Source organism: Colletotrichum fioriniae (assembly GCF_027942845.1).
Source record: "Colletotrichum fioriniae strain IMI 355084 chromosome Unknown scaffold_20, whole genome shotgun sequence".
Lineage (NCBI taxonomy): Eukaryota > Fungi > Ascomycota > Sordariomycetes > Glomerellales > Glomerellaceae > Colletotrichum > Colletotrichum fioriniae.
The window spans coordinates 301,344-324,674 of NW_027076856.1; the positions used below are offsets into that span (position 1 = coordinate 301,344).

Sequence of the window (23,331 nt, forward strand, 5' to 3'; positions counted from 1 at the left end):
GGTCATCGAGCCATGCCGCCATGCGAGATGGTTGCTTGGGTCCCAGGCAGCATGTGATGGCAAGGAGATGCCGAAATTTGGCTGTTTACCATAATCGTAATTGGGCGGACGGTATTGCCTGGGACACTACATGGTGGAGTTTTTGGTTTTCTTTTGAGAGAAGACGTGCCTTTGAGTATGTCCTGCATTTTGCAGCTTGTGGTTAGAGTTTATACATGGCCCCATATTGGAGCCCATCTCCCGTCAATGGACGGGATAGATAGAAGCGTTGAGAGCGGAAGAAACAATGGAACGTATTTCCCAACGGCCTAGAGGCCTCTTGCTCTTGACCCAAAGACTGGATGGTTCCATCGCAGGTAGTTAAAGACATGATGTGCGTCATGCGGCTCAAAGACATCCGTTTCACAGCCTCTTCTCCTTTTTGCGGATGCTACATCCCAGTCCATGGCATCGGGCTGCGACATCGCGCATTTTGGCATTACAACCGCGGCTGCGGATCCGATTGGCAGAGGCGACTGTGCCGTGAGACTAGGTTACGGCGTTCCCAACCACTTTGGTCGCCAAGGTTCATCACATATCAGAAAGGCCAGCCGATGCTGGGTGAGGTCGAGCTGGAGCCTGAGTTTCCGGATACTGTGTCGCGGACGGAATCGGGGGTTGGCAGGATGGTGCTCCGTTTGTTTCCACCGGATGACGGCCACCACTTGAGTATCCTTGGTCCCGTCTGCTCACGCCCGCCCGCCAACCTTTAGAACATGGTCAAACCAGGTATTTTGATTGTGGAGATTACTCAGACGGCTGACAGCTAAGCTCCACTGGCTTTCTGAGAGGACCGTGTGTGCTTTGGCATTTGCGTCAGTTCTGCCTATCCGTTTGTTCCTGACGTATCTCTTGTGGTCGAGATTAGTATGCGGCACGGGGAACAACATAAGGTGAGTCAGACAGTCTTGTTTGCTCGAGATGGCATCTCGGCGAGCTGTATATCTCCAGCACAGAAGTCTGAGATTCCAACCACTCCGACAATCCCATGGCTTGGACCCTGGCAACATGGGGCAATCTATGACCAGACATATCAGATTGCCTTTGGTCTCGTTTACCACAAACCCTTGCAAACTACGAGTGCCAACTTTCAAATGTCGGCCCGCGGCATGTCTAGCTCAAAGATCAACAAGGAGATCCTGGTTCTCGTAAAGGACTGGTGCTTTTGGGCCGTAAAAGGCTGCCTACCGATGTCTGAATCTTTCCGGACGTCAGGCGGTGAAGTTTTCAGTCTTGATTCTTTTCCATGGAGAAATCATCCGAGCTATTACCAACGAATCCCCCGCGATCTCCCGTTCCGCAGGTTTCTTCCTTCTTCACCTACTACCCTTACTCTCGACCTCAAACCTCATCAGACTATTCTGCGTGGCCCCCCGGGCCCCGGGCCGGACTCAGCCCTAACCATGTTCCCGCGTCGCAACTACGGTCAGGCAGCCAGCAATCCGTACGTTAGGAGGAACATCATTCTGTCCGAATGCCTCCCTCCCGTCGTACCGCTCTCTCTATAATCGACCTCTCTTTACCCCCCTCTTTATATCAAAATCCCCCGGGTCCACGTCTATACCTCACCCCCATTGGACAACAGTCCTTCGAATATCCTGACCGACTACGTGTTCTAAATAATAAAAATACGACGCGATATGGAAATCCGGAGTGGTCGTCTCTCCTCTTCTGGGAATTCAGAACTTGCGGGCTACGATTTGATCTGGATTCCAGTATATATCCGCTCCGTTCTGACGGGTGACTTGGTCCGTTCGCCTGCCTCGCTGCTTGATACCGCTGTCATATATCATGGGACGGCCTAGGTAACATCAGTAACTTTTCGTTGCTGCTCTGCTGCCTAAGATTCGGTACATGTAGTTGGGCTTTCTTTTTGCGGAGTCGACGGAAGACTCTGGGCCCTTGCGAGGAGACACCAAAACTCGAGGCGGCGACGGTATCCGAGGACCAAGGGACGCGAAGCGGCGTGCCCGATATAAGTTGCACTCCTCGGTTGGTGAGATCTTCGCGTATGACTCCCCTAGAGGTTTGAGGTCTTCGTACTCTTTCTGACCTTTCTCATCCCATAGATGGGCCCTGGTTTCCGGGGCTGCATTCGATGCTTCCGGACGTTCGGGTTTGGCACTGTCCCCTGAGCCCTTTTGCACGTAGCAGATGGGGTTCATCGCCCGGGCGGTCGGCACCTTTCTTCATATGGCCGGCCTTACATGTTCAAGCAGATGTTGCCTACGTCTGGATCTGGCGGTACGTCAACTCAGTTATCCCCAATGTGTCCCTATCTCTCTTACATATTGCGGCGTCGCGTTTGTTGATGAATCAAGCCAATAGATCAAACAGTGCTCCCAGAACCCGGCAAATGGCTGTTCTCTACAGTGTTTCAAGCTGTGTAAGGTCTGGTGCCGCGGACGATATCGTCGAGTACGACATGATCGCGTCCCGTTCTCACTACACCTAAATGGGGCGACTGTTGGACAGATGTATCTATATTAGGTCTGTTGTTGAAGTCTATTGCTTGGTAGGGGGGCGCAACATCAGCACCCACATGATGGAGCGATGTGCGATCTCATGTTTGTGCTAGTTTCTCGAACTCCGACTTATACCTCCAAGATCTCGTCGGGTTTGGCGGAGGTGGTGGGATGGTCGGCGGCTGGGATACGTAGCAAGAGCCACTGGACGCAGAAGAAGGAGGCTCCCGAACAGGTCTCTGACGGTAGACCAACGACAGCCAAACGATACGGCAGCCGGACACGGATCAGTGTAGACTGAACCCTCGGGCAAATTGGCCAATACTGCAAACCCGCTTGACTGGCACAGTTTCATGCTGATCGGCCCTTGCTGCTCTGGTTTCCTCTTCGGCCACCTCTCTCGGTACCCACTGTGTACCCTTCGGTCGGCTCATCGGCAGAAGCGGTAGTTGCGTTGATGGAAGTCATCTTTCGCGTCATTGGCGTCGCCTCAGGGAGACACTACTATGACGGACCACGTCATCTACTTTCTCCTCGACCTCGAAGACATGAAGATCACGTTCGACGTGACATCGGCGCAACTGTGGCAAGCAGGAGGTGGACAGTATGTGAAGATCTCCGTGATCGAAGCCCATGAGTTTGAGCTCGCCGGCAGCGATCTGGGGATTTCTTGCGAAGCTGGTCATGTATGGGTGTTTTGCCAATCAATAGTCAGGCCAGGCAGCGGGTCGATGTCTATCAGAGACCCTCTGCTAGGCTCTCACATGAGCCTCCAGATGTGGAAGACTTGGAGATGTCCGGCCACCGTATATCCGCTCACCTCCACCAAAGCTATCGGAGCAAGAAGCCTGGTTGCTCCCGAGGGCGGTGTATGCACACCAGCAGCTGCTGATGCTACTGCCGTTACCCACTATCCAGCTACTGTCTCTCGGTCAGATAGCATGGAAATGGGCCGTACACTTGGATCTTCCACTTACTTTTACTTTTGAGGAATCGTGGGCTTCGACCAAGTGTTCCTCCTCCCCCAACCATACGCAGCAATGATACACCACATTACTGAACTTCTTACCAGCCAATCGGTTGTTCTGCTGATGTGTATACCAATACTGTGTCCCTGGTTTCGAGGTTTGGTATGCTAGTAGAGCCGCTTGGAGAGTCGCCTTTCTTCGGCATCATCGTATTTCTAGGGCCCTGTCACCAGCCACGGACCGAGAGCCGGGTTCACAAACCAAGATTACAAACGGCTTAGTGGCTATGTACGTTACGGCTTCTTCGAGTTGGGTTGGGGACTGTCCCGAGTAGACTAAGTACACTATCGGACGACAGCGGAGGTACTCAGCGCAAGCCTGGTCTGAGCAGCGCGGGAAGAAGGACGATGAACACTGATGTTATTCTCATCGACATGCTTGGGAACGAGAAAAACCCCGACAACAGAGAAGGCGATTCGCCTTTTTCCGACGCGCACACGCAAATTGTTGGGGTGCGAGTGTGGTCAGTATCTGGAATCAATCATTCGCAGACCAGTCCCATCGACATGTCATGTTGTCGTTCTCGCAATCGAGCGCATCGATCGCATCTGTCGCAAACACGTCTTCAAGACTGCCAGCCCTTGTACGGTTGGTCATGGAGCTCTATCAGAACGGCAACCTGGATCTTTCGACACCGATCACAACAGGGCTACAAGCCAAGAAGGTCACCGTTGGCACAGATTTCATACCATTCATCATAGGTCAGATCCAAGAACGAGAGTCAAGAGGTATAGTAGAAGACGCTCGAACGATGGAACAAAAGCTGTCAATCTACATGTAATCTGTATAGTAAACCGATACAACAATGCTAGAAATTATGATTATAGATAGTCTCAAAATGAAAGCTCCCGTACTACACCCCCAACGTATCGGTCAACCAGCGTGCAAGTCGAACGCACTTCTGGTCAATAAATCTCCAGTGCAAATCTCCGAACCACAAGGTGAGCACGATGACCACGGTGAAACTGCAAGTCCAAGCCAGACCAAGAGAATACCCGGCGTTCTGCATCGAGAACTTGAGACCCAGGCCGAGGAAAGACCTCTCAACAGCCCAGTGAACCAAATACATGCCGAAGCTGACCTCGCCCAGGTATAACACCCAGCGCGCGTTCAACAAGCGCTGCAAAGGGGGCAAATTTTCTAGGGATGTTACCAGTATCATGGCACCGATAGCCGGGAAAGTGCGCGCCGGGTCCTGGCCGAACGTGGGGATGTATTCGAGCCACCCGTATCCCACGGCATTGAAAGTGTGGCCATTGATGGGGTAGCCGCCCAACCAGAGCGAGAACACAAAGACCAGCCACCAGCTGTACGAAGCCGTTCTCTCAAGTGAACCCTCCAGGCTCGGTAGCTTGTTCCGCAAATGACGGATGTCAGCGAGAACCATGCCCCAGAGAAAGAGGCAGGGCTGCCACATGTCTCCATCCGCGCCGAGGGTCCAGAAGAAAACGAAAATGATCGCCACCACCGATAGCCGGGCCAGGGGGGATACCCGTGCCAGGGCCAAGCAGCACAGGAATACGAGAATTGATCCCCTGAACTCGACTGACAGTGTCCAGGCCTGAGGCAAGAAGCTGGCGGTGGTTGTCTGAGTCGTGATGATGATGAAATTCTGCCATATCATGACGAGAGGCGCCCAGATGCCGGTGGCTGGGGGTGCCTCGGGATCCCTGCTTCCGCTATTGTAGTACAACCCGTATGTTTTCAAGAAGAGGACAATGAAAAGGAGGGGGACAGTCGGGAAAAATAGTCGCATCCCGCGGCGGAAAACGCTTGATGGAAGGGACCCAATGCAGGCTTCGACTTGTCCACTATGAGCCTTCTTCAACGGACTATATGTGAGCACAAAGCCGCTGAGGACGAAGAAGATCATGACGCTCAAGACTCCGCAGTGGATAAGTCGGATGAATGGGAGTTGCAAGAGGTAGTGGTTGTTCTCATCCTCTCCCCAACCATGATTGATGAAAACGAACTATGCACCAGGTTGTCAGCTATCTTCTCATAATGGTACATCCCGTTCAATGAATACTCACATCATCAGTGTAGTGGAGGATAATGACAACCATCGCCGCGATGCCACGAAGGCCGTTCAGGTACGACGTTGGGTGGGAATCAGGGACCACTGAATTTTCGTCCCCGTAACCGTACGCGTGGGCCACGAACGATGGCAACAAGGTCCAGAAGATGCGTCGTGCATGGAAACGGCGCCATCGAAACCAACTTCTTCTGGTGTACTCAATTGGTTTTTCTTCTTCGTACGATAGCTCAGACAGATCTGCCGAAAGATCTGCTTCCTCGTCTTCAAGAAGTGGCTCGTAGGACTCGCTCGCCTGCCCTCCCGAGAACCAGCCACGTACAGTATCGGCGGACTCCTTCGAGAGGACCTTCATGGCCGTGCCAAGCTCGCCTTGTTCCAGCATCTCGAGCTGTATGAGACAACAGAGATTCGAGAGAGGCAAGGGAAGGAGGTCGTGGTGAGGAGGCGGTTTGGTTTGAAAAGAATTATTCAAGAGGTAGTATTGCTGTGCGTCTCCCAGTTTTCTGGAGTGAATAGGCTTCACGAGTTTATAACTCAAGATTTGAGGCTGCGATGTTTGATCCCTAGCGGACATGCTGTGGCGATAAGGATCCGAGGCAGTCAGGAATGAGAATTCCAAGGGAGGGGAGGGTGAACAGGGCCGGAGAGGAATCGCATCCGAATCGGAACGCCGCTCACCAGTGGGTGGTCTGCCCGAGACTTGAAGCAATGCAATGAGAGGCCACAAGATACATCAGCATTCCTAATCGTATTTAGTTATGTCTCAATCAAGCCCAAAGACATTCAAGCTTTCGATGCTAACAAGGGGGCTTCCAGATGGCACCCATCGCAGCCAGGATTGCAACCCGATGTGTCCGAGGCTAGGTAGATCAACGGCCGGACTCACTCAAGACAAACGAATGGAAAGAACAATTCGGCATAATCGCAATGTTTACTTTCCAATTGAGCCCTAGCATGCTGAGCAACTGTGTTGTTGAACCTGGTCTAGTTCATTCGCGAGGCTAATTGTTCCGCCCGCGCCACCATGTTTTTGAGTTGTGAGACATGGGCGGTTAAGTCAGGGGCCAGGGAGATCTCGGCACTGATGGGGTTAGTCGAACGTTACATACATTTGGGAGAGTCCATGGCGAGACATTCCATCCAAAACGTGTTTGTTACACGATTTTGACCCCTATCAAGCTTGCGCGAGGAGATTCGCCGTCACGCGGAAGGGAGCGTCGTGATCTCATGGACGGCCCCATATTCGACATTCCACGCTCATCTGTGCCTGCCAATAGGCTACGGGAGTTGCCAACCGAGTGGTGAAGGCCATCGTCTCGGCCCGCGACAAGCAAACATTCCGTTCGTAAGGACAAGGTCGAGAACGTTTGAATGCAGTGCTCAGCCCGACGGGATGCATCAGAACATCAAGACAACGACAAGAAGGTGGCCACTGGTTTCAAGCCCTGCATTTCTCATAGTATGATACCATTATCTTAGCCGTAAATCACGGAGTTTAAATTCGCTGTCCCTTGGGCTTGGCCTGAAGAATTTCAGCCGCAAGCCATGGTGATACCACTCGCAAGTCGGATCTTCGGAAGCACCACCTCAAGCGACTCGATGGGTCTAGCCACTATCCACAGGCACAATAGACTTTGAAAGTCTAAACAAGGGCCCATATCTTCGTATCCATCATGATATGAGGAGGTCGGTTCATCATCTTTGGTATGCAGTGTTATCACATCGCCCCTTGAGGAACATCCCTTAGATGGAGGTGGACAGCCCTTAGACCCTTGCCTTTGCCATAAGTATTCAACGCTGACAAGAATCTAGCGGCTATAGCTTCGATGCCGTCGCAGGGCCATCACAACCACAGCCGTCAGCCTCCTTTGTCACCTTACTAGTTTCAACCAGAGTGCTCTTGTTGAAGCTCTGCTCGCTAGGAGGCACGTCCAACGCGGGGTTCTTGTCAAAAAAGTTGACAGGCTTGAGGTGCAACTTGAGAATTTCGACCGGCATGACGGGGAAGTCTTCGATTCTTGGCACATGGTTGATGCCAAACTGTACCCAGACCACAATGTCGGACTCGGCAGTTAGTGTCTCATTTCGCTCAGACCAGCCCCTGACACCGGTGCCTCCACGAGACTGATTGGTATACCAACCGCCGGCGTAAAGCTCCCGGTCTCGGTGTGTTGTGACATAGATGTTGTGGTCCGCGAACTCGGCGCGCTTGTAGTTGAAGCTGTCGTTATCGCTCATGAGCTTCTGGAAAGGCGGCGCCATAATCTTGTAGGCCACTGGTTTCCCGTTGATGGGATTGAGGGAGTTGGGGTTGGTGATCTTGAACGTGCGGTTCACGTCAAAGTCAAGGTCAAGGCCCGATGTCTTCTCCACGATCTTGTCGATAACTTCGTAGCCTGTACCGTGAGGGTTCCAATTGGGGTCGCGCGGCATCTTATGCGCTTCCGAGTACACCAGCTGGTTGGTATGTCCATCGATCATGGGATCGACGCGCAGGGAGAAGATGTGTTGATGGTGTCCCGCAAGGACACCTGGGTGAACAACGGTTCCGAAAGACGTGCCGACCTTGTCTAGCTCATGGTCGATGGGCTGTGTTGATAAGATGCCGGTGGCTCGGACTTCGTAAGTCACCTCACCCGCTTGATTGAACAGGAACATCAGAATGTACTCATAGTTGGAGACCGTAATAATACTCTGGAGCACCAATTCGCGAGATCGTACGAGTGCGGCACGCCCTGTACGGTAGTTGGTATGCTTCCAGCCAATGCCTGCATCTTGCTCGTGGATGCAGATGCAGTTTTCTCTGGACTCCGGCTGACCGCGGTCATCGGAAATGACACCACTGAGGTACTGAATGCTTCCTAGGCAGTCACAGCCCAGCTGTAGGTTGTTGGCAGTGGCTCCAGCGCCCGCATCGCCGAGATCGAAAGCGGCTTTTTTATGGAAGGGATGACGCGGGTCACCATAGGGCACACTCATCTCTGAGAGCGACAGTCTATAGAATAGTGGACGGCCATCATACTTGACGTTGTACAACACCATACCTTCGCGCTGGTTGAAGCCTGAAGCGCTCTATGTTAGCCACTGTTCCCAACCATTTGGCTCCCTCACCCTCTCGAGTACACTGTACATACCGATGAAGAAACTCCACTTCTGCCACGTGAGCACATTGCCGGTCTCTCCCACCGGTGTAACGGTGAAACTAGGTCCCTCGGGTTGGACAACCTGGAGAGGCTTGAGGTCTTTTCGGAGGTTCTGAGCCTCAGGAATGTACTCGTTTCCTGGCTTAGGTGTGTAAGGGCTAAGAGGCTTGATGGTGTTATCCGCACCAGTGGGGAGAATATCAATGCGGATAATCTTGTACTCGTTACATTCCACCACGGGAAGAATGGGTAACGGGAAAGCATAGTGATTAGAGTCGGGCTCGGATGAATTGTTGGGGTCTCTCATATAGAGGAAAACCTGATACAGACGGGCATCATCGTTGACACCATCAGATCCTGATAACACTTAGTCGTAGCTACTAGCACTTAGTTTAAGCACCCACCGTAGATCCAAGGGTCAGCGCAGACGACTGTGCCTTCAGGTAGCTCGAGTTTCTTAATTTCGGCAAGGACCTTGGGATCCTCAAGTGCGATTTTCTCGACCAACTGAGCCTCATCGTAGTCGACGTTGCCGTGGACATTGGCTCCGAGCTTGAGGTTGCTCTCAACTTTTCCGCTTGTCAGATTGACTACTGCTTCATGGAAGAGGTCCTAGTACGGTTCTTGTCAGCGTTCTTGTTGGGAGATCATACCAGCGAAGCTTGGTTGTCATACTGTTCCCCGGATGTAGTACGCAAGGAACGCCCTGCGATCAGGTTGAGTGGCGGACAGTCCCTTATCCTTTGCGTCCAAGTAAGGTGCCAGTTCTCCCTTGGCGGGTTCACTGAGAGTCACCACCTTGAACCGAAGAGAAACGGATGCTGGCCAAGCAGTCTGGATCACCTGGGCTGCGGCTTTGATCTCCGCACCCGAGAGGGGGCAGAGGGGGTGTGGTGCTGACATACTGGTGGAGGGCTGTGTAGTTGAGGGTTGTAAATGAAGAGACTCTACACAACCATAGATGAGGGAACGGGAAGATTTTATAAACGGGGTCCGGTAATGTGTGGATGTGTGGATGTTGGCGGCACCGTTATTGCTGGCCTCAAACCGCGGGGGGACTATCCTCCTTATCGGACCCCAGGTGTTGCTACGACGTAAGTTCGGCGCAGGTGATCCACATTTTAGGAGTGGCGCTTGACCCGCATGTCCCATCCGGGTATAAGCGTCCTGCAGCTTCGTTCCATGCTGTCACGGCACCTTGGCATCGCCTCTTATCATCAAGTACAAGTATCATCCTTGTCCGAAGCTCTGTTCTCGGGCTCCGGTTTGTTGCCTTGACTTTGGTAGATGTCCTTGGGTCTGAGCTAAAGGAACAGCCAACTATCTTCCAGTGACCAAAGATAGTTGAGCCAGGACTTTGCCATCTTCTCGTCATCGTCTCGGGCCCAGATCTTTTCCAGCATCTCAATGGCGTTCCTAACATTGTAGCAACACGATGATATCCAGATATTCCTGAAAATTTCCCGCACCATCATCTTAAGATCGGCCGCTTGAATCTCTGCTCCAATGACAAAGGCCGGCCACACCAGACTCTTCACATGGAAATCCTGGGCTGAAATGGAGAGCATATGGAGTATGGCGGATCGAGTTGCCCCGTCGAGATGCAGAGTAGAGAGATGCTGCCCTTGCCCAAGCAGCGGGCCGACTATGTGGGAGGCATATACTTCAACCGCAGTCTTGTAAGCATGCGCAAGGTGCGAACGCGACTGATAATGCTCAGGATCTGGGAAATTCTCTGCCCAAGCTGATGGTGAGAAGTTCTCGAGACCCTTGCACAACTCTGCGACCTTTGGCTGCTCTACTTCAGAACAGGTCGGAAGTGATCGCATAGAGTTGATGATGGAAACTAGGTACAGCAGCTCGGCAGGACAGCCAACCCAAGTTTGATCTTCAGACTTTCGCAAGATCCTTAGGAGAGACGGATCAAGGGATGCTAGTTGCTGAGAGAAAGAGCCCTTAGCTGGCGCCAGCGTTGCGCCCATGATCCCAAATCTATGATAAAAGTTAGCGGTGAGCCCATGCAAGAACGTGCAGGAAGTGCCCTTACGTCGTGTAGGCTGTATCAAAATACTCCAGCCAGTGATCGGTTCCAAGACTGCGATTCTGAAGGGAAGCTTTCCGCTGTTGGAGTATTTCACCAGCGCCTCCCAAGTGATGCTCCCATCCCCGACTACCAAACTCGACTACATCCATACAGATAAACAGAACAATGGCTGCCACTGCGGCATCATTGTTTGTTACATTGTCGTCTTGTATTTCTACCTTGAGATACTGCAAGGCTCTTTGCTTATGAGCTAGAGCTACACGTAGTGAGGGTGAGAAGTTTGGCTGGCTCAGCTGCCAGTCGCGTCCCTGTGATTTATGCCACAGTGAAGTATTGTCGACCTCGATGCCCCTTCTTTCCGCATAAGGAACTTGCATCTGGTTGATGACCAGCCGATGAGAGTAGTGGAAGGCCGAAATTGCGATCATTGCATGGGACAAGGCATGACTCCTGGACATAAGCGGCATAAGGGACAAGAAAGGATTGCTAGATGTCTGGTAAACTACACATTCCTTGGACATTTCCATGTCGACTGACACCACATAGTCAGCATCCTCACCGTGGAATGATTCGGTCTGGGTCACAGCTTACAGTAGCGTATGTACTTGCGGCAATCAATTGACAAGTCTTGCAGGTCAGGGTCGATGAGAGACCATGACACGTCAAGTGATGGCGGCAGTGCCTCACGCAAAGTGTCCCAGGAGTGTCCCACTGCGAGGGAGCCAGACTGACAAGGCCTTGTGACTACAAGATCATCATTTGGTTCTTGATCTGCACCGAATGTGGCTTTTCCCATCATCTTGCCTCGGCTGGCCACACTATTGGTCCACACCAGCTTCTTCGGTCGGTCATATCCTTGGCACTGAAGCTTTAAGGAGGTGCAGCGGAGACAAGTTGGGAGGAGTCTGTCACACTTGGCCCGCTTCTGCCGACAGGTCCAGCACGAATTGGAAGCGTGGGACGCGTCTGGCATGGCGGACGGAACATCGTTGGTTGGCTGGCGAGTGTCTTTGACGTTGGATGTTTGCGTGAAGTTGAGTCTAGGCGAGGTGTGGAGGCAGAGGATGTGAAAGTTGGCAGGCGGGTGTAGCGGGGTGTTTTTCTTATCAAACGGCAGACCCGGCGGATCGGGAGGCCGGCAGATTATGCGATCGGCGCTAGGCCTCATCAGGAAGCCAAGACGCGGCCCTGGTCAAAACCCCAGATTCGTCCCTCACAGGCTTACCTTGATCTCACTAGGGCTTCAAAGTTTGGGGCCCAAGACTCCTCCAGATGCCAGAAATGAGAGAATTCTGTGTCTTTTGATGAGTCGAAAGCTTTACTATTCATGCATTGGTAGTTTCCATGAGGGTATGGTGGGTCATTGTGAGTCTGCCTACCTCCACACGCCTCCGTTGTTGAAGGCCTCAATCAAGTACCAGCGCCCTTGGCTTTGCGCGGAAGCCTTATCATTTGAAGGCACAGGAAACCTGTTTAGCTCATTCTGATGCCCGCGAAATAGTCACTCTTAGTTTGCTGAATCATTCAATCGGCTAGATAGACCCTTACAATCCTTGTGCAGAAGCAAAAGAGCCAAACCGCCGCCGGACCCACATACCCCGAGTTACGTCGAATTCGGTTCCGTCCTGCCCATGCTTTTCGGAGGCAAGTGTTGCATCTCATTCAACCCATCGGCCAAAAAACGCGATGCACGGAGGAAATCGCGCGGCAAGCGGCAAAGAGCTTAAAAAGATTTACATTCATGAAACCATTTCAGAAAATGATTCGGAATATCCTAGGGTCCTTTCAGTCCTTCATGCCACTTGAGCGACTGCCATTTTACGAAGGCCACTCGCAGCCTGCTCCCAGCCCAGCTGATATAAGCACTGTTCAATCCGCAATAATGTGAAAACTCAACAGAAGTATGGGGTTTGACATCGTTTGGAAGATGAAGTGCCCCCGTTTGTAGCATCTTGCTTCGCAAAGGTAATCGCGAATCCCCCGCATTCACGATGGTTCTTGAAGAGCCCATTGGCCAATACGAAAAACCTGGGTGTTTCTCGTATTCTCGGGACCTCCTTCCGGCCCCAATCTTGACCGGACCGGGTCAACCTTCCGATGCGGGGGCGGTTCGCCGCCGTCATCCAGATTGCGCCGGGAGGCATTCTGAGAACGCCTTTATCGGAGGACACTGGGCCCCGAAAGTCGTATACTTAATGCAGACGTACCCTGCCAAGGTCACCGAGGAACATAGACTGACGTTTACTCGCCCTCTTCACCTCTTCGAAAGCGCTAGAACCCTCTATCAGCCCAGTGTCTCCATCTATCCCAATACACGATGTCTTCGAGCGAAAAGAGTCCTTTCTGGGTCGAGTCTGAGGATTGGCATACTGCCGGCGAGCCTTTCCGCATCGTGGACAAGCTGCCACAAGGCTATCTACCCGAGGCGCAGACCGTAGCCGATCGTCGTTTCGCAGTCATCAAAACTCCCGGGCACCCGTTAGATGAGCTTCGCCAATCACTATGCCACGAGCCCCGCGGCCACGCCGATATGTACGGGGGCTTCATCACGCCGCCTGATGACTCCGGGGCTCATTTTGGGGTCATGTTCTGGCATAAAGACGGATTTTCGACTGCATGTGGGCATGGAACCATCGCTCTGGGATACTGGGCTGTTGCGAAAGGTCTCATCGAAGTACCTAAAGGCGACGGAGCTATTGATGTCGTTATCGATGTTCCTTCTGGGCGAGTGGTTGCTAGCGTCAGCGTCAAGCAGGGCAAGCCTGTCCATGCCGACTTTGTCAACGTGTTGAGCTACCAACTTGTCAAGGACCTCGAGGTCCAGATCCCGTCTCATGATGCAACTATTAAGGTCAACCTGGCCTTTGCTGGTGCCGTCTACGCTACGCTGGATGCATCTCAGCTCGGACTTGTGGTTGAGCCTGGCAGCCACCAGGCCTTCATCAGACTCGGCAGAGAGATCAAAGCTTCCATTGGTGATAAGGCCACCTATGGCACCTACGATCTCTATGGCGTGATATTTTACAACGAAGAGGGCGATGTCAATAATGAGGGAGACGAAGTAAAACAGAGAAACGTCACCGTCTTTGCTGATGGGCAGATTGATCGTTCTCCATGCGGTTCGGGAACCTGCGCGAGACTTGCTGTGCTGCTTGCCCAGGGAAGGAAAGCATCGGGTCGCTCCAAACTCATGCACCAGTCCATCGTTTCCACCCGCTTCCAAGCCGACATTGTGTCCGAGGAGACAAGTCCTGTGGAAGGCTTCCCTGCCTGTATCCCTCGCGTCCGGGGACATGCCAGCCTGGTCGGGCGCATGAACTTCTACATCGATCCTTCTGATCCGGTTTACCCCGGCTTTCTTCTCCGGTAAAGCTGGGGCTTTCCGGATCTCTTCGGCGACTTGGGATCCGATTTATGGAGCTATCCACGGCTGCACCGGACTTCGAATGCAGGTTTGGGCTTTAATAGATTGCGGGAGGCGGACATGTCTTCGTTGTGCTCTCGTCCTAAATGTGAACGCAACCTACAGTCATATAAGTTGGTCCAATTCCATAGCCCGACTTGTTCGCGCCCCAGTGGAAAGTTTGCTTATCTGCACATCACTGGAGCTAAATGACTCTGCGCTTGAAGTAGATTTCGCATTAGCCGGAAAGACCGGCGATCGTTAGTTGTAGTAGTTCAACTAGACATTAATTCGCCATGTTCGTTATGACCATATGATAAGAGGTTGGATTTCCCTTGCGAGTCATCGCATCATGTGTCGTCCTCCGCTCAAATCATGAAGTGTTATTGCCAGTCGCAACTCCCCAGAAGTATCCGCACCAACTTCCCAAGATAAGGACGATCAATGCTACGAAGCAGCTCTTAGAGATGAGTCTGTTTTTCTCGCCATTCTGTCCGTAGAACCTTTCCTTCCTGACGTTCAGGATCTCGCCACGCGCAATGCGCAGTTTGCGTGTCCACTGAAGATGTCCCAGGTCAACGGACTTCCAGGACGCGAACGTCAGGAGGAAAGAAACGACGACAGAGATTCCAGCAAGAATGACGTAGACAATAGTCACTTTATCGTAAGAGTTGTTGTCGTTGTCTTGGATGACACCAGTAATGACGCGGACGACAATGTTCATTCTGAAGAAGCATCATGTTAGCTTGAACCCGGCATCGGAGGAGGCTTTGAGCAGGAAATCTTACGCGTTGTTCATGGTGATCTTCAGAGCATATGCTGAGCCAAAGACAGTCGAGTCCCACATTGATGTGCGGATACTGTCAATGATGGTGGCTGGTCCAAAGCAGTAGGCGAAAGCAAAGACTCCGAAACTCGCAGCAGTACCCTGAGTGGTGTTGGCGAAACACACGAGCAACATGGAAGTAAACATTCCGATGCCGCAGAAGACCACTAGAAGGCTGTGTTAGTTACGAGACCTCATTTTCCTTTTGCGGAAATATTCATAATTCAAGCACTTACAGACTGAGATACGGTTGCCGTAGAGGTCAAGAAAGACTCCTAGTAGGGGAACGACGAAGAATCCTACTCACGTTAGCTTACTGAAGAGCAGAGGGAACCTTGGAGAGCGGATACTCACCAGCATATTGCAATGTGGCGCTGTACCAACCGGCAGTGATGGAGCTTGTTCCGAAGCGCTGCTCGGCGAGCTCGGTGGCGTTCTGCAGGAAGACGATGGCAGTACTCGTTTCGAATAACGAGAAGCCCATGACAGCCCAGAAGGCCCACGGCAATTCGAGAACCTTGCGCAGCTCGAACTTCTTCGTCTTTTCCTTCAACCTCTCGCCGGTGGCAGGGTCACTGACGCCGTGGAATTTGCTGTTGGCAACTTTTGTAAACCAGTAAAACACGCCCGTCATGACGTTCGTGAAGAGATTCATGAAAACTGCAACCCAAAACACCCAGGCGAAATCTCCCGTCTTCTTGGCGATGATATTAGCAGATGACTTTCCAGCAAATGCGCCAATCTTGCCGATGCCCAGCTCGAAGCCCAAAGTCGAGGCAAAGCCGTTGCCAGGGGCAAACCAGGATGAGAAGACCTTGTATTGCGCCACTTGAGTCGCGATATCTCCCAGGGAACGGATCACTCTGCCAGCAATCATAAACTTGTAAGAGCGGGTCTGAGCTGCTGCTGCCACAAGAATTGAGCCGGCTGAGTAGAGGAAGTTGCCGTACAACATGGCACCTAGTTTTTGTTGTCAGTAAAGCTCACATTGATGTCTGCGGTTTTCCATACCTGCGCCACCAATCCTGTCCGTAACAACACCGCTGAGAAGCATTAGAGCCGTGACCATGAAATCCTCACTAGCTTCCAAAAGGGAGAACTGCGTGTTGTTGATCTTCATCTCCTTCTTCATCGTTGTCTTCATGGCGCCACTGAGACCGGAACTCCACTGAGAACCAAATCCGATAGCAGTCACCAACGCAACAGAGGCCAGCTTCCACGTCAAAGGAACCGGTCTGAGGCTACTGTTGACTGAGACCTCATCGCTATCCGGGGACGCGGAGACGGCGGTTGCGAAGCCCTGCTTTTCGTTTTGACTCGTCTCAGAGACATGGTCTGCGGGAGCTTGCTCGGCATCCCGAGGGGGTGGCACTGCTTCGGCAGCCATTGCTTGAGCCTTGGGTGTTGAGGAGGAGACGTTGAGCTGAGACCGCCCGACTGTGGAAAAACGTAGAGTGTCGACTGTAGAGCGAGAGACGATGTCAATATTCGACGAGGTTTGGTTCTTATAGCATAGTTATCATGAATGTCACTCCGAAATTGACCGATGGATAGCAACGGAGGGTCCTAACCCCGACTACGCGTCTAGGGTCGCAAGCCGTGGATGGCCCTGAGTCCGTCAGGCGCTCCCGCTTGGGAACTGGGTGGTACCACGTGCGGATGAACAGGCGATGAACCTATCTAGTCCGACGAAGGCGCATCTAATCAATCAGATTAGATCCACAGTTCGCCGAAATCAAGGTTGCAGAGACCCTTCGATTCATGAATCTGCAGGAGCTAGACCCGGTGATGACAAGGTTGGACCACCAAACTGGGAACAGAATGAGTCTCCTTGGGGCCGACAAAGGAGGCAAAGCAAGCCAAAGCGCTGTCACTGAAAAATCTGTCCCGGGGATGGCCTAAAGTGAGTAGTGGCGGCGCAAGAAGTGGAGGTCCATCTTCTCCAAGACGCCAATAAGCATTGCTCTACTGTTTGTGCAGAATTTCTCACAGTGATATTTCATGCAGATCCAAAATCCCTGTTGTTACAAGGGAAGTCTAGAAGTCTAAATCGCGGTAGTTTTGCGTTGAATGACATTCCAGAGCAGCTGGACTTTATCAGATCCTGACAGAGAGTACTGGGTTCCCTGAGCAAAACCTCGCTGGTTTTAGAGAAAACGAGGTTGAAAGTAGGAGGGAAATAACACCTTTCATATACTCACTGACCGAACCTAAGTCGCATGAGCTAGATACGCAGAGTTTCCTCTTGTTCTTCTTCATCTTCAACAATAGGTCGGACGAGGTGACGTTGAAGAACGGACGAATCACAGCTTGGCAACAGGTTTCATGGTTCCTCGGTGATACGACGTTATCCCGCTCGGCTCGAGCGAGCGAGCTCGCCAAGAATCCTACGCGGCCAACATCCGTCAATCAACCATGCTTTGGACGTCTTTTTCGCGCCCATCTGGCCTACGTCGGAATTAACAAAATTCGATCTATCGAGTGAGTGGGAGCCGACCTAAAAGTGCATACATCTTGCGGGACTTTTGATCCCTGCACGCGTTTCTCGATGTGGGCGGGCCGGGGTTGGAGCTAACGTGGTTTGATACGACAGAAGAAACATTTGATCTAGAAGCTCGGCTTGCAGCTTGCAGCTTACATTTCTTCACTTCCATTGGCACCTTCTCTTTTGCTAATTGTCTGTTTGTCTTACCCAATAGAAGAATGGCGAAGACGGACGATTCTCCGGCTCCGAAAAGCCCTCGCTCGATGGCAAACTCACAAAGAAGACGCAATAGTCGAGACCTACATCAAGATGACGACGTCGTTGTCAACGATGAGACACCGCTTCTCAAAGCCAGTCATTCCAACATGGCCGTTCCTTCGTACCAGACCCCCGACTTGAGTCTCGTTGCTGAGACAGAAGCGCCCCGACAACCGGTGTCCTGGATGTCAATGCCAAAGAAGTGGCAGCTGGGCATGGTCGTCTTCGCACGTCTAGCTGAGCCACTTGCTGAGCGGTCACTCACATCGTATCTTTTCTATCAGTTGAAATTTCTCAGTCCGTCTCTACCGGACTCGGCAATCGCAAGACAGGCCGGCCTTCTCACTGCCGCATTTGCCGCCGCCCAGTGTGTGACTGGCATGTTATGGGGACATGTGGCTGACAGTCCTCTTTTTGGTCGAAAGCGAGTTCTTCTCGTGGGATTGCTGGGGACCTGCATCTCAGCGATTGGAATGGGTCTATCTACCTCGTATGCCTCTGTGGTGTTTCCGTGTGCTAGCTGGAGCACTGAACGGAAACGTGGGTGTTCTCAGGACCATGATTTCGGAAATTGTTGAAGACAAAAGGTATGCGTGACATGATTCCCTTTTCAGTTGTGGTTGCGTGATCAATGCTAAATCGTGAATAGGTACCGGTCTCGCGCTTTTCTTCTGCTTCCAATGTGCTTCAACGTTGGCGTCATCATCGGACCTCTTCTGGGCGGATTTCTTGCCGACCCTATTACATCTCTCCCCCTCAATCTTCGGGCCGGGTTCTTACCTCGGTGGTAAAGACGGAGTCGAGTGGATGATCCGATTCCCATACGCTCTAACAAACTTTGTTTGTTCAAGTATCTTGATGATTGCGGCTCTGGGAGTAGTTCTCGGGCTGGACGAAACGCATCCGCTCCGGCGCCATCGCCGAGACCGAGGTCGAGACCTAGGGCGCTTTATTCTCAGAAAGGTCTTTAGAGTGGAAAGCCCATCCAATGATTACCGTCTCGCTGGCAATGGAAACGACCCGACCGAAGCGGGAGACGTCGAGGACCAATCTTCGTCGAGCAAGCCTGTGGAAGACAAGGGCCGGGCGCCGCTGCGTGCTATCTGCACCCGCAACGTTATTTTGACGTTGGTTCAAAACTTCTCCTCAGCTCTCCACGTTTCTGCCTTCAACTCTATACTGTTCGTTATGCTGCCAGCACCTCAAGCAGACAACACCAACGCGCAACTCCCATTCCGATTCACGGGTGGTCTGGGTCTGTCGTCCCAGAAGGTTGGCTTTGCTAACACAGTCATCGGAGCCGTCGGTCTTCCCCTACAAATCCTCTTGTTTCCCTGGATCAGCAGTAAGCTCGGTGTGCTGCAGTCCTACCGCACATTCCTTCCCTTCAGTGCGCTGGCGTACTGCTCGCTACCCTATCTCGCCCTTCTGTCGAACAAGAGTCCGCTCTTGTGGCCTTTTCTGTCTGTCATCTTGAGTGCACAAGTCATGTCCAGAACGTTTGTGGGACCGGCAACAATCATGCTGGTCAACGACTCTGCTCCGCACCCTGCCCTCCTAGCCACTGTGCATGGTGTTGCATCGAGCACTTCAGCTGCAGCTCGTATGCTTGGACCTACCATCGGAGGAACTGTCCTTGGCTGGGGACTCAGCAACAACTTTGTTGGTGCGCCATTCTGGGGCATCACGCTTGTTGCTCTTATCAACTGGTTATTACTCTATGTAGTGAGGGAAGGAAACCCCATCTAGAGTCAATAGAAATGGAATTGGTAGAACATCTGACACTAGAGACGGTGCGGAAAGCCTCTGCTCTTACATTAATAGAGAAAAAACGTCCCCACTATACGCAGGACTGCTGATCTCTTACTCAACCCGATCAGCGCAACTTTGAAGTGACCCGCTTCTGTCGCTGATCACTATTCTTGACCCAGGTTGTATTGCTGACGCTGAACGCTTGTGCTATCGACTGTATCTTACTCTCTAAATAATTCGGTATCGGATCTCATCTCAGAGCGCATCTATGTCGGCTACTTGACAAGAACGTTGACGGGCAATGTCTACTCTTCGCTTTATCAAGGTATCATTAATGAGAACTATGTGGAAAGCCGTAAACTATAGCCCACACCGAAACTGTTAGACTCAACTCTCGATCATAGTAAACACCATTTTCCCAAGACCACCTTTCCCATTGTACACCGTTGTACACGCCTCTCTCACGCTGTCGATATCCTTGAAGTCAACTTTGCAACCAATCACAGGCAAGATGTCTCCTTTTTCTGCGTGGAGAGCCAGTGTTTCCAAATCTTTGGCATTGGGATCGAGGAACAAGTACTCGTACTTAACACCCCAACGTCTTGCACGTGCCTTCCGATACGAATCAACCATGTTTAACACCATGCGTGCAAACCACGGGAGACGTGGATCGTCTGGCCTCTTCATCACGCTAGATTGTTGGAGTTGAGTGCCGGAAGGCTGCGTGGCGATAGAGACAATCAGACCTGTAGATGGAGTCATCAGGTGAAGGAAAGACATGGAGTCTCCAGTTGTGTCTAAAATGAAGTCGACAGATCCACGAGGAATGACCTTGGTTACGTCTTCCTTGGTGTAGTCGATTACTGGATTTCGGTTAGGTACCGTTCGTTGTTGAAGTACCGAGGTGGTTTGATTGAGGCTCACCTTGGTCAACCGTGCCTTTACCAAGCAGTTCTGGCACTTTGTCTACCTTTGATGTTGAGACAGTGGTGATCACTTTGCCGGCATGGAAGACGTTCTTAGCGATCTGACACGCATACGCGCCAGTGCCACTCACTTCACAGAGTACCGTTAGCAATTTTTTGAGGTGAGTTCGATGAATCTCACTCACAGCCAGCTGGTATGAAGACGGTCTTGCCTGACAGTGATCCCTCGTATCGTCGCAAAGTCTGCAGTGCGGTCATGCCTGCCAATGGCAACGAGGCGGCATCATCGAAAGACAGGTTCTTTGGTTTGATAGTGACATAATTCTGTGAACATTTGGCGTATTCACTCCATGCTCCTGCAAAGATAGTAGTTTAGCATCCGCACCTATGGTCTATCGCGTCTTTTGAGCGTGTAGATACCTCGGCTAGCCTCTGGTAGCCGCGAGTAAACCTCGTCGCCAACTTTAATGCCCTTGACATCCTTGCCCACTTCTGTTACGGTTCCTGAGCAGTCATAGCCAATCTGGTATGGAAACCTGTTCTCATGGTGTTAGCTGGCGAGATCATCGCATAGTGAGGGTTCCTGACGGACGTCTCTTTCACCGCAAGCTTGAAGACTCCTGCTGCCTTCTTGACATCTACGGGATTGATACTCGCTGCGTGGACACGAAATACCACATCGGTAGGCCCCGTTACAACTGGCTGGGGGATCGTGGAAAGCTCATATGTGGACGGGTCGCAAAAGCTTGGTGCCGTAATAGCCAGCATTGAAGAGGTCATTGTGCTGAAAAGCGTATAAATAGTGTCTTTGCAACAAAATCAAGTTGCAATAGAGCTGATTTATTTATATACAACAAGGATTGTAGGAACGTAGTTGTGTGATACCCGAATCCCGTTCGACATTCCGCACACGACGTTGAAGTTGGCCGGAGCAATAATTGAGCCGGGCAGGAGGCGGAGAGATGAATCTCTGTTAGTAGACGTTTCTGGTTGAACTTAGTCTCAAAGCGGACGAGGCCTGCTTACGATTGGCGCCAGAAATTTCTCCTCCGTTCTGTAGGCCTGGGCTGCTGCCGGTGGGCCAACCGATCACATAAGCGAGCATCTGGATAATAGATTCTTTCGATAGGAGACTACGATACTCCGTATTGACAGAATAAATGATTCGTTGTATTGGAGTTGGTATTACCGACGAACTCGGAATGTGCACGGCCTCAACGCTGTCGTATATCTCACCAACGTGCAATCCCGTAAACGAAGTTCGCACGCGCTTTTCATCACGGCACTCGAAAGGCACTCAACGTCGCTTCCCTTCCGTAATTGCTATGAGAAGAATAACTACACATGAGTAATTTACTAGATCGAGATGATCTACGCCCTTAAGTCAAAATCAACTTGAGGGAAGAGCGGCTCAGCATGGCTGAATGCATCAGATAAGCTTTTACCAACTACAGTGTATCGCGAGGTTGATACACGAAAATCCGAAAGAGTGGAAGTCTTTAGTACACTGCCTGTATCCACAGCATGCTGTATCAACTACGGGTGATGCGTGCATGCAGTCTGGTGCGACTGCGACTAAGTTTATCGATTGGGTATGCCTGCCCCAGCGTCCGTGCCAATTTGAGATCGATTTGAACATATGAACTGGTGGGTCGCGCAGCTAAACTTTTGGTTCATAGGGCCTCTCTTGCAACCGATGATAAGAGGATAGCCTTTAGGGAATCATCTCAACTCATCGTCAAGCCTACTTCCTCTCTGTCGTGACTGAAGTGGGCTCTTAAGCCTCATTGCTCACTATTTCCAAATGATAGCCCAGTAGAGGAAACTTGAAGATCGGTCTAGCTTAAAAATTCAGATACGTCGCGAAATTTGAAGCGGTAAGGTTCAAGGCCTTACCAGTTCTGGAGAATAACCTGATGATAGTGTTGGTCTATGTCAATATGGAGGCTTCTGGTAATATCTATCTCCCGTCTAAGTCTGTGATTACTCAATAAAATTCGCTCAAACACTTCAGATATCTGCAGCGAAATGCAACTTAGTAGACCAAGAGCCAGATAGACGCCACGTGGAGAGCTCTGCCAGTAACCAAACCCCAATTATGAAGAGTCGCCTTGAGATGATATGCCCCATCTCTGGCTGGTTGGGGGTCTAGACCAAGCCCGCCTTCTAAACCCGAGATGCAGGAACCAAAATCGGAGAAATCTTCGCGCCATGGCCAAAGAGGGTTAAAGCTTGCAGCCGTTACCTTTCAACACGATTGCACGAACGGGAGATGGATAGATACGCGCAAGGGTCGAGACATCAGACATGAACTCGCAAGTTGATCTTGTGCCTTGGGAGCAGCTAAGCAGAATCCCACATTGCCGCTGTCGTTCAACAGCTCCCGTCTTCACCACAACAAATTACATGTTCTTATCTCTACTGACCGGTGAGCAAATTTGTATGTCACTTGGCACATCGTAAAGGCAACAAAGTCCACCTTTTAACAAGTCCAGCCCTTGAATAAAAACGTACAAATCGGCAAGTCCGCCCAATAGAGAGATTTCACGGACGTAATACGGCCCCGCTTGGACCTCCGGACAGGCTCCGTGACAGGCAAGAGACTGGACGGCGAAGTCATGTCGACGCGGTGGTTAGCGGCGGTTTTTACTCGGCTTTGCTAGAGGAAAATTCTTGCACTCATCTGAATCTCGCGGGAGCCGCAACTGGCTCCATCTTTTACCTAAAAGCTCCTCGCTTGTGTTTCTTAATCGAGAAAGGTTCCATTAAGAACCGCCGAGCGGGTCTCTTAGCGCGGCTCCAACATGCCATAGAAAGCTTCTTTTACGACATCAAAACTTCTTCGTTGTGCCCTCCGCAAATTCAATGTCAAGAACAAGCCGAAGAACGCCCACTCAGGGACCTCGCAATCCAGAGCTTACGGG

The 23,331-nt window shown here is 51.6% G+C and overlaps 5 protein-coding genes across 5 annotated transcripts; 2 read left to right on the forward strand and 3 right to left on the reverse strand.

Moving 5' to 3' along the window:
• Positions 1-4,385: 4,385 nt before the first annotated feature.
• On the reverse strand, positions 4,386-5,952 carry N0V96_012009 (uncharacterized protein; the record flags this gene model as incomplete). Its single annotated transcript, XM_053197125.1, has 2 exons — positions 4,386-5,504; positions 5,566-5,952. The coding sequence occupies 2 exons, from the start codon at positions 5,950-5,952 to the stop codon at positions 4,386-4,388; spliced, it is 1,506 nt and encodes a 501-aa protein (XP_053045432.1).
• A 1,433-nt stretch (positions 5,953-7,385) lies between these two features.
• N0V96_012010 (uncharacterized protein) lies at positions 7,386-9,616 on the reverse strand (the record flags this gene model as incomplete). Its single annotated transcript, XM_053197126.1, has 4 exons — positions 7,386-8,632; positions 8,705-9,070; positions 9,118-9,325; positions 9,389-9,616. 4 exons carry the CDS (start codon positions 9,614-9,616, stop codon positions 7,386-7,388), a joined length of 2,049 nt encoding a protein of 682 aa, XP_053045433.1.
• A 3,458-nt stretch (positions 9,617-13,074) lies between these two features.
• On the forward strand, positions 13,075-14,127 carry N0V96_012011 (uncharacterized protein; the record flags this gene model as incomplete). The annotated part of the gene is made up of 1 exon (XM_053197127.2): positions 13,075-14,127. The coding sequence occupies one exon, from the start codon at positions 13,075-13,077 to the stop codon at positions 14,125-14,127; it is 1,053 nt and encodes a 350-aa protein (XP_053045434.2).
• Positions 14,128-14,533: 406 nt separating this feature from the next.
• On the reverse strand, positions 14,534-16,373 carry N0V96_012012 (uncharacterized protein; the record flags this gene model as incomplete). The annotated part of the gene is made up of 5 exons (XM_065759471.1): positions 14,534-14,885; positions 14,949-15,153; positions 15,223-15,285; positions 15,341-15,946; positions 15,998-16,373. The coding sequence occupies 5 exons, from the start codon at positions 16,371-16,373 to the stop codon at positions 14,534-14,536; spliced, it is 1,602 nt and encodes a 533-aa protein (XP_065611925.1).
• Positions 16,374-18,536: 2,163 nt separating this feature from the next.
• On the forward strand, positions 18,537-19,478 carry N0V96_012013 (uncharacterized protein; the record flags this gene model as incomplete). The annotated part of the gene is made up of 1 exon (XM_053197129.2): positions 18,537-19,478. The coding sequence occupies one exon, from the start codon at positions 18,537-18,539 to the stop codon at positions 19,476-19,478; it is 942 nt and encodes a 313-aa protein (XP_053045436.2).
• Between the last annotated feature and the right edge of the window lie 3,853 nt (positions 19,479-23,331).